The following is an 11,067-nucleotide window of genomic DNA, read 5'->3' on the forward strand; positions in this document are numbered from 1 at the left end:
TGACCGAAGTTGGACTCTATTTCAAACACAACACATTCAGTTTATTTTCTGCAGCTACTACTTCAGGGTTGTGTCTGGGCTTTCGTTGTGTGGAGATGTTTAGAGCAACAGGGACACACACACACACACACACACACACACACACACACACACACACACACACACACACATACGCACACGCACACAGATCGTATTGGTAAATGATTGATTAAAGGCAAAGTTAATGGAACCTTTCCACATCATCTTAACATACTAAAGCTTAGGTTCAATTTAACAGTTGACTTGAAACCGGGAGAAGTAATATGTAAAGAAAGAACGATAACAATAGAGTTTGATATGACCTACACTGCAATACAACAGCAGTCTACACCAATCAAATGTCCTCTCTTGGCCAATGGATTCCAAACTCATCGTTTGATGATTTTTGTTTGATTTCTCACAATCTCACCAATCCCTCACCACATTTATTGACATGGCTGTCCTCTTACTGACATCTGCTAAACTATACCTCAAAGGGTTCTTTTTTTTAATGCTAACAAGCGTAAACGCTACCAAATGAAAGTTTAGAGGAAGTCATTATCAAACATTGATCCTGAACCACTTCACTACTTGAGACCTCCGAGTGTGGCCTATCCACTGTACATTTAAAAGTGTTCCACTTATTGGATGTGGCTCGTTAGGGCCCCAGGCATCTCAAGGGCCACATCTACATGCATCTCCAAATGAGTTGCAACTGCGGGAATTCCGCCAGTCAGAAGGCTTCCAGATGTTTATAACTTGTGAAGGGAAGTCTGTTCTCTCTGGCTCGGATTCAAATGCCCCACGTTGGAAAAGACACGATCGTCTAACCAATCTTGTTCCCTATATTTGATCCGTTTTAAACTGTCAACACTTTGAAACAGCCGTGTTTCTGTTTTTTTGGTTGCTATGATCATCAGACGCTGAAGGCGTTATTTTAATATTTCATATATTCAAATTATGCCAAATGAATTAGATCCGACCCAGGCCTAGAGTTTTGTCTGCTCACCAGTTTCCCCTCCTTATGCTCCTGGGTGTAGGAGTCCTGGCTGTAGAGGTCCTGGTGGGACCGGTCCTGGTCCTGGTGGGACCGGACGGGCGCGGAGCAGCAGCCCGGGACCAGAGCCGGCGACAGGGAGCAGAAGGGCGGGCTCGGGCTGGGGGGGAGTCCCGAGTCCGGGCTGTCGAGCAGTCCCTCCCGGTTCTTTCCCTTCAGGCTGTCATCCATAGCTTGTAGGTGGAGGTGCCCCACCATCTCTGGGACAAAACCAAGCGAGTCGCGATTCAGTTTATCTTAAAGCGGCTAAAGCGAAAAACGACCCAAATCCGTGGGGTTCAAATCCTTAGTTCACCTCGAAACTGACCCCCGAAATCAGGAAAAAATAGATTATTTTTTATTCACCAGCGCTCAGCTTAATGACGTCCATTAAAAACGTACCGTGTTTATAGCCTTATCGAAATCGTACAGTCCAGTCAAAAGCAGTCAGAAACAAAGTTGCAGCACCGAGTCGAGAGCCCAAATTCATAAAAGCCTGTTTCTCCCTTCGCCAGTCTGACTTCCACTAAAAGTAGCAGTAAAAGCTAGTCCGTAGCGAAGCGTCCTATAGGGGACCGAGCGGGAGGACCTGTCTCCTCGGATCCTCGACTCTACTGGCTGGGCTGCAGGGTCGGGACTCGGAGTAGTCATTAGCTCTTTTTTTAAAACCTGATGCTGGAACAGTCCTCATAACCCAGAGCACTTCAAGGACTCACCGACAGGGCGAGCATCCCAGCTCCTGCTGTGGAGTGTGTGGGATTGTTAATGCTGGGTCGTTTGTGTGTTAAACCCCGTGTTATACAGTCGATGGTTCTAACCTCCTTCTCTGCTTACTTATCTGCACCACGTTTCCTTACAAACACCCAACTCAGAAGGCTTTGCTTGGTATACTAAAAGCGCAAGTTTGTGTGTGTATGTGTGTGTGTGTGTGTGCGCAAGTGTATATTTGTGTTTGTACAGGTTTATAATTGTGTGCGTGTGCGTGTGTGTGTGTGTGTGTGTGTGTGCAAGTGTGCATGTGGGTGAGGGATTGTGGTTATTTCTATGTGTACATGTGTGCATGTTTGCAAGTGTGTGTTTTGCAAGTTGTAAATGTGTTATTGAAAGAGTGTGTGTGTGTGTGTGTGTGCGTGCATGCAAGTCAAGTTTGCAGGCGAGTGAGTGAATTCGTATATTTCTATGTGTACTTGTGTGCATGTTTTCAAGCCTGTGTTTACAAGTTTGTATGTGTATTATTGCAATAGTGTGTGTTTGTGTGTTTGGGCATGTGAGTGAGTTAATGTGTATAGTTGTATGTGTGTGCATGTTTGCACGTGTGTGTGATTACAAGTTTGTAAGTGTATTATTGCAAAAGTGTGTGTAAGCGTGTGTGTGTGTGTGTGTGTGTGTGTGTGGTGAGCGTGTACCTCTGTGTGTGAGCGAGCCAATGTATTTCGGGCCTAGCTGCAGTAGGGTGGGAAAGTCCTGCATGGAGCACATGCTGTGTAAATGCATGTGGAGAACACACATCACTACCAGGGGCATTAAAACCAACCTACAGCACACTCCTCACAGCTCGGCATAACAAAAGACTGGGAGAGAGGCTGTACATGAAGCAACCGTTCCAGAGTGGAAACCAGAGAGCGGTGATACCGCCGTGCAGTGCACCAGTGACTGTGTGCATCTCCCCTGGTTGATTATATATTTGATGGTCCACCAGCTCTGCACTGTGTTTACCACAGATCGCTAGGAAACTGTGCATGAACTTTTTTCTCTTTGTCAACACAGTCTCACACAACCCTGCCTGGAAGCCTTTAAGAGCAGTCTTTAACAGAGGCCTTTGTGGTCGGCTAAAGCTCTCCTTATCTCGTTCTGTTTGGGCCCTGCTCTCCTCCCACACACTGCCCTCGTATAATCATCCTGAATAACAACCTCCTCTAACCTTGTTTGTCAGGTGTGTTCCTGTGTCATCATGTCGGGCTTAGAGAACCCATCACGCTGATCCCAGGGGAATTAGGGAGATTACCATTCAGATCGGCCCCGCATCTTACCCAAAAGACACCTGGGATGCAGACCTCCATACTTTGTGTGTGAGTGTGTGTGTGTGTGTGTGTGTGTGTGTGTGTGTGTGTGTTTGTGTACCTCACAGGGCAGCTTGTATGTACGCATGTACGAGCAGAAGAAAATTGTAAAAGGAGTTGTTCAATTACAACCCTTGCAGGGCCTCGAGAACCTGGCCCGGCTGACTAGGGCTGTCCATTTGCTCTTGCATGCTTGGAGTCTTTAAGAGCTGCATCAAATGACACCAGAGGTCACAGGTCACAGGTAAAAGGCGGAGGAAAGGAAAGGTTGCAGAAGGGCTGAACACTCAGGGTCAACACCATCATGAAGTATGGGAATCTGGGTGATGCTGTGGTAGTTGTGTAAGGGTGGTGGTGTTTGTGTTAGGGTGATGGTGTGGTGTTTGTGTTAGGGTGATGGTGTTTGTGTTAGGGTGATGGTGTTTGTGTTAGGGTGGTGGTGTTTGTGTTAGGGTGATGGTGTGGTGTTTGTGTTAGGGTGATGGTGTTTGTGTTAGGGTGATGGTGTGGTGTTTGTGTTAGGGTGATAGTGTTTGTGTTAGGGTGATGGTGTGGTGTTTGTGTTAGGGTGATGGTGTTTGTGTTAGGGTGATTTTGTTTGTATTAGGGTGATGGTGATTATGTTAGAGAGATGGATTATGTGTTAGGGTGATGGTGTTAGAGTGATGGTGTTTGTGTTAGGGTGAGGGTGTTTGTATTAGGGTGATGGTGATTATGTTAGAGAGATGGATTATGTGTTAGGGTGATGGTGTTAGGGTGATGGTGTTAGAGTGATGGTGGGGCTTGTGATCTGACTCCTAAAGGCTCCCATCATCTCTTACCGACAGATCATATCCTGTTGAAATACAGGCACAGACACACGTTGAAGCAAGCGCAGACACAAACAAAAACACCCAGCCGTGAGAGAAAACACTGAGCCACACGGTCGTGCACGCACACACACACACACACACACACACACACACACACACACACACACACACACACACACACACTAAAAATCTCAGGATAAATAGAACAAGTACATAGACTCCATATTCAGAAAATACCTACGTTTTACAGACACACACACACACACACACGTACACACACACACACACACACACACACACACACACACACACACACACGTAGACAGACATTCCAGTTCTGCAGAGTTCTCAGTGAGCTGGCCCAGTCTCAATACATTCACGTCCCTCTGCCAGGCCAGCTGTGTGGGGCGCGGGGGGGGGGGAAGAGTGGGGCCACATCACAGGTGTTTCTGAATGCCTGCTGTGTGTTCATGTGTGTTTGTTTATATTAACTTGAGAGAAAGAGAGAGAGAGAATTGGAAACTTGTGCTGATTACGCCTGAGAGATCAGTTTAAAAGTAATTATTCAATGCAAGCCCACAGCATAGTAGTATGCATGCATACAGTATACATGAGATGAGCGTGTAAATGTGTGTGTGTGTGCGTATATATGTGTGTGTGTTTGTGTCTGTGTGCGTGTCTGTGTTGGGGTGTGTGTCACGTAGTCGTGTGTGTTTACGTGTTGCACCCTGCGTCCACTTTCTGGAGCCCCTTGCAGACCAAGCAGAGGAAGGCTAATCGAAGGCAGTGAGAGCTTCGCTGTGGCTCTCTCTGAAATGTCTCCTCCTTCTGCCGACCTAACAGATAGGTGCCCATTCCCCTTGTTTGCACTCAGACAGCATGCTCGCATGCACAAACACACACACACGCACACACACACACGCACGCACGCACGCACGCACACACACACAAACACATAAACACTAGCCACTTGTTCCCTGTCAACTTTCTGTCTGTGAGGCTCACGCTGAATGAGCCACTCCTAACCCCCATATACCACGTCCCCCCGCCCCCAACACTTGCCGTCGTATGCAGGGCTGAGAGTCTTTGAGCGTCGGGTTACATGATGGATGAGCCTGGCACATTGTGAGTATGCCATCCAGACCACAGAGTTCAGCCCGCTGCTGCCCTGCTCCCTGCACCGGAGCCCGTCTGCATCTGGTTTCAATGTTTGCGGACCCCCCTCGCCAGGTCTGGAGGATGGATCGGTGTAGTCTCTGGTCCTCCGCCACTTCTGTCTGTATCCATAAAGATCCCTCCTCCTCCTCCTCCTCTTCCTGCAACTCCTCCTCCTCTTCCTCTCCCTGATCCTCCTCTTCCTCCTCCTCCTCGTCATCGTCTTCCTCCTCCTCCTCCTCCTCCTCCTCCTCCTCCTCCTCTGCCTCTTCCGCTTCCTGGTACATAGACCAGGAAGATGCCCTCCTCTTCCTGCTCCTCCTCGTCCATATCCTCCTGCTCCTCCTTCTCCATCTCCTCCTCCTCCTCCTTCTGTTTTGCATCCATCCATACTCTCAGAGATGGATGGCCCCAGCCTCTGCCTCTAACCACAGCGCTGTGCGTCAGGGTGTTGTTGATGTTGTTATTTTTACCACGTGGCAAAATTCGCTACTAGCTAGTTTTAGCCAAATGCAACCCCTGGACAGACAAAAGGGTTTTTATTGCTTCGTATAATGAATGTTTGCTGCAGTTTCCCTCCCCTCTCCGAGGTTTGACTGTATCTCGTTCCGAAGTATCACCTGCTCAGTGAAGTCGGTTACAGGCGGAGGCCTCATTAGCCAAGCTTGTAAGCAGCCTCAGGCTTCACAGCTGTTAGCATCGCATGCTAGCGACTCATCCGACCCCTCAGCTGTTATCGGTGAGTCACCTGCTCGCCCTGCTTCCTCTGACATTTGCACTTCCTCCCCGCTATGTTTAAACGGTCCGAAGGTAAACAGAGGAATGGGCTTTGCTTAATACGTAACAGACGGCTGTCCGTATTGACGACAGGCTCGGAGATATGGACCCAGGGCGCCAAGCAGGAAGTCCACTCGGCTTGAGTAAATACATAATTTTTATATATTACAGCTATCAAGTACCATGGAGAGGAAACAACAAATGCAACAAGGTTACTTTCAGAGCAGGCATTTGATGGATTTCATATTATTCCCATCGCACATGTGTCAGTAATCGCTTCGACAAAGGCCAGAGAGAGAGAGAGGAGAGAGAGAGAGAGAGAGAGAGAGAGAGAGAGAGAGAGAGAGAGAGAGAGAGAGAGAGAGAGAGAGAGAGAGAGAGAGAGAGAGAGAGAGAGAGAGAGCGAAAGCTGTTTCGGGCCTATGGGCTGTGGTACTTTCTGACTTTCCCCTACATCCCAACACCCCCCCTTCCAGCCCACCCTACTGCCCCAGACCCAGGCCTGGGAAGAGAACCCACAGGCAGGAGGAGACACAGGGGGGAGGCGAAGAAGAGAAGGTCACTCTGGGGGCGAAGGACAAAGAGATAAAAGCTGTTTATGTTTTCTGCTCGCATTCGTCTCCACTCAGCCATGGGGGTGTCTGTACCTACTGAGTAAAGAGCCCTGCCCTTTGCCCTGCCCTCTTACAAAACAAGCGCTCCTCTACTCTGGAGAGCCACAGAGCGGCCCAGCCTGTTTGCTCTTTGGATGAGCTGCCCAGACACGCACGCTGGTCTCCAGGCGGTTTAGAGCGCGGAAGGGGGGGGCGGAGGAGTAAATAAAAAGGTTTTCTTTAAGAAATCAGGTTATGTGGGGTTAACCCATCGGAGGATCCTGAGAGGAGCCAAACTATGCTCAGACTGAATGGGTTCTGCCTAGGAGTGAAGTCGCTCAGACTTCCTGTGTCCTTGTCATGGAGTCGCAGAGATTTACCTCACATAAAGTTCTTTTGGTCATAAAACTTCTTTGTCTGTCTTGGCGGGTGGTTGTTGATGATATTGCCCCCCCCCCCTTGTCAACTGTCATTCTAGTGAGGTTGACTAGAGACGGACTCTGGAATGGGGATGTAGACCGTTTCCCATGGTGCTTTTTGTTTGCATCCACACTTCAGAGGCTACAATGACAAGTGTGGACCACCCATGTCTGCCTTACCCTGGACTATATTGTGTGTGTGTGTGTGTGTGTGTGTGTGTGTGTGTGTGTGTGTGTGTGTGTGTGTGTGTGTGTCTGTGTGTGTTTGTTTATGTATGTGTATCTGTGCATGTGGCAAAAAGTTTGTGTTGTCTGTTCACGGCTAAGCTTAGACGATAGGCCGTTCTCCTCGGTGGTTTAGTGCAACTACTTAAGGAGATTGTCCAACAATAACCATCAGTGATTATTATCCCTGCTTTGAGTGCGCCTTTCATTACAGTAAACAAAGACTTAATTCACTGGCAAACTGGGGTGGGGGTAAAGCTGCGTTTGGATTGGTCAGGGATCTTTGTGCTCTGGGTAAATCCCCTGTGAGATTCTTCTCACTGGGTCAATACCAGTGTAACCTGTAATCACACAGAAACTCGGTCACTGTGTGATTACAGGTGACCCCCCCCCCCCCCCCCCCCCGTTCTCCAGCCTGCCCGCCTTCTCCACTGGCAGTTCTTCTGTTGTCTTTCAGTCTCTCTTCTCTCTCTTCTCTCTCCCCTGTTTCTTCTCTCTTCTCTCGCTCTCTTCTCTCTTGCCTGTCTCTCTCCTGTCCCTTCTCTCTTCTTTCGCTCTCTTCTCTCGCTCTCTTCCTTTTCAGTCCTCTCTCTCTCCTGTCTCTCCTGTCTCTCTGCTCTCTTCTCTCTCTCCTCTCTCCTGTCTCTCCTCTCTCCTCTTTCTTCTCTCTCCTCTCTCTCCTGTCTCTCCTCTCTGTTCTCTCTCTCACCTGTCTCTCCTCTCTGTTCTCTCTAGCTTGATGCAGCGTTCTCGCCTGCGTTAGGTGAGGGTGTCTTGTACCACTGAACGTGTCTAGAAATACCAGAACCCTACCGAGAACCGACACTAGAGGAAAGCAAATTCCTCAGCGTTTTTCCGCCGTCATATTTCCAGCATTGGAGCCAACAGCACCAACCACCAGACCGCCCGTACCCTTCTCTCTGTCCATGCCTCTGCAGAGGGCTCCTGAGGGCCCCCTGTCTGGGCCCTTTCCATCATTGAAAACACTCCTGGCCCCCCAAACCCCAAAGTGTCCAGGTTGTAAAGGTATAGGTGTTCAGCGCTGACGCCAAAATGTGAAATGAGTTTGAAGCGAGCGCTGAGTGAGGCATGCTGACGAGACATCGGTGTGCTCCTGTTGCTGTAGCAGCCTAGATCCTCAGGAAAGCATTCACTGTCTCTCACACACACACACACACACACACACACACACACACACACACATGCGCACACACACTCACTAACACATACACACATATGCGCGCACACACATGCACACAGGGGCACAAACACACAAACGTCCACACGTACACACACACATGCACACACACGTGCGAACATGTGCACAAACAGACATAAGCCCCCACACACATACAAACACACACATGTGCACACACGCACGCACGCACGGTGCACAAACACGTTAACGCCCCCCCCCCCCCCACACACACACACAAACACACACAAACACACACTCACACACATACGCATACAGCCCACCCAACACACACACACACACACACACACAAACACACACATGCATGCACGGGTACATGTGTGTGTTTTTGTGTGCCCCCACGCAAACGCACACACAGAACTTTGAAATGTTGCTCAATATGGCCGTTGGTAACAGCCTGTGTTTAGATATGCTGGTCTTGACTTGTACAAACACATAAACACACACAAGCACTCAAACATGTGCACACAAATAATGCACTCCTTGCACATGCCAAGGCACTTGCAAGCACTCCTGACAGACCCATGAAGGCAGCATTAGGCGTGACAATCCGCACAATGGGAGTTTTACCGCCACTCTGCCTCCAGGGGAATCCCGGACTAGATTCCCCTGGAGGCAGCTGGCCTGCAGAAAACACTATTCAGTTATCCCATGTATTTTCTTTCTGATACTACTATATTAGTATTCTGTAAAATAATCTTTCCAAAAAACTAATTTCTATGTAGAGGTGGGTGAAATCGAACATTTACTCATTGATCAGATTTCTCCCTTGATTCTAGTCTTGGAAACCCTCATCCAAATGTGTGATCGTGCAAAGACCTTTTCTGCATCACACCACTGTGAATTGTTGTGGCTTTCCTCCAACAGAGGGAGGGAGATCCAGATATACAGAGTAAGAGGGAGGGAGTCATTATTTACACATCTGACAGACACTGTAAACACATCAGCCTTTATTTGGAGGACTTCTGAAGGACAACTGCCTTGTTTCTTGCCTTAGCCTCTAACTGATAGTCTCTGTGCTGTATGTAAGAGATATCGTGCTCTGGTAACGTATACCACATTCTGGAACTTTACTACCCTAACAAAGATGTTTATGAATGCATGCTCACCACTGTCTTTTTTAGACCGGGCATAAAGTATAACAATCAGGGTCAAACGGTCGTGTCAGGTGATAAAACCTGTTTGTATTTAGATTTCTTGTGATTGAGATGAACGTGGTCAGCATGGAGGAGCTGTGTCCATTAGGGCCGCGTATGAACACGATGGTGGATCACAGTCTCAGTCAATGTTGTTCAGACCCTCCCAGGGGTCTCTCTCTCTCTCTCTCTCTCTCTCTCTCTCTCTCTCTCTCTCGCTCTCGCTCTCTCTCGCTCTCGCTCTCTCTCTCGCTCTCGCTCTCTCTCTCGCTCTCTCTCTCTCTCTCGCTCTCTCTCTCTCTCTCTCTCGCTCTCTCTCTCTCTCTCTCTCTCGCTCTCTCTCTCTCTCTCTCTCTCGCTCTCTCTCTCGCTCTCGCTCTCTCTCTCTCTCTGGTCATGAGGTTTGAACCTGAGCTTCACCCCTCTGGTTCTGGCAGGGACTCTGCTCAGCTGTGTGGGGGTCGGGTGGAGGTCAGGTGCACTGGCAGCCCCCCAGCTCCACGTCCATGCCGACCGACCCCAGGCGACCCCCCCTGCTGCACCCGTACTCTGGCCATTTGCAGAGCAGCATGCAGCTGCTGCTTTGTCTCTCGAGCTCGTTCTGTCTTTTCCCCTTTTGCACTCTCTACCTCTGTCTCTCTCCCTTTGTGTTTCTCCTACTCGCTGTCTCTCTCACTCTCTAACTCTGTCTCTCTCGTTCACTCTCTCTCGCTCTCTCTCTCTCTCTCTCTCTCGGTTTCTCTCCCTCCTTCTCTCCCTCTCTCCCTCTCCCTCTCTCTCTTTCTCTCTTTCGCTCTCGCTCTTGCTCTCTCAGTTTTTCTCCCTCCTAGTCCTCTCCTCTGTCGTTCAGCCCTTATGTCTGAAAACGTGGGCATCAGGCAGGCAGTCAGACATCAGAGAGAATGGGAGAATGTGGTTCCCAGTGGGGCATTCTCACACCCCCTTGTCCAAGCCTCTGTATCTTCTGACCCCTTTCCGTATCTTCTGACCCCCTTGAACAGGATTCGACTGTGTAGCATTTTGTGAGCTCGCATAAGGAGGCCAGTGCCCCGGGGCCAGCAGAGGACCCCCCCGGTGGAGGGTGGGTCTCTGACTCAGACACAAGGAGCCATTGTGGAACGCCGCATCCAATCGTGTTCTTCCCGCTGCTTGGCGTTGGCGGTGCCGAGCGCTCCCTCGCAGCGATCCACTTGCCGAGGCCCAGGTTAGTCCGCACAGAGCGGGAACACCGCAGGAAAGAACTCAGAGGCGGAGTTCACAGAACAGCTTCACTTTTATGTCCAGCTGAATCCAGAATGACTTTTTAAATGCCACCCTCCCCGGTCGCTCCCCTGTTCTGCCAGAGCTATGGTTATTAATTATAGTTATGGGTTTTGGCAGAGGGAGTGAGCTCTTTTCTTTTTTGCCGGTTCGACGGATTCAAAGAAAGAGAGGGAGTCATGTTTTATAGCTCCTGGTGGACTCAGCATTGTTTTTGTCCTTGAGGTCTTGGCTACTCTCTGTCCTGATCAACATCTTTAGGTCGGATTAGACCGTGTTTACGTCCCCGTTTACTGGCAGGGCCTCGTGCTTCTGCGATGAGTTATTGCCTCTCAGCGGCGAGGCGATGATGGTTGCTGG

General features: G+C 49.4%; 1 protein-coding gene across 1 annotated transcript in view; it reads right to left on the bottom strand.

Annotated features, from left to right (window-relative positions):
- The window catches only part of rflna (refilin A), a 6,545-nt gene extending 4,887 nt beyond the window's left edge, over window positions 1-1,658 (bottom strand). Inside the window, exons 1-2 of the mRNA XM_079754961.1 lie at window positions 1,457-1,658; window positions 1,028-1,275 (exon numbers count right to left, since the gene is read on the bottom strand). Coding sequence (XP_079611087.1) covers window positions 1,028-1,273 — 246 coding nt within the window. The 5' untranslated portion in view covers window positions 1,274-1,275; window positions 1,457-1,658. The remainder of the gene's footprint in view (window positions 1-1,027; window positions 1,276-1,456) is intronic.
- Window positions 1,659-11,067: the final 9,409 nt, after the last annotated feature.

Source organism: Pollachius pollachius (assembly GCF_949987615.1).
Source record: "Pollachius pollachius genome assembly, chromosome: 1".
Classification (NCBI taxonomy): Eukaryota; Metazoa; Chordata; class Actinopteri; order Gadiformes; family Gadidae; genus Pollachius; species Pollachius pollachius.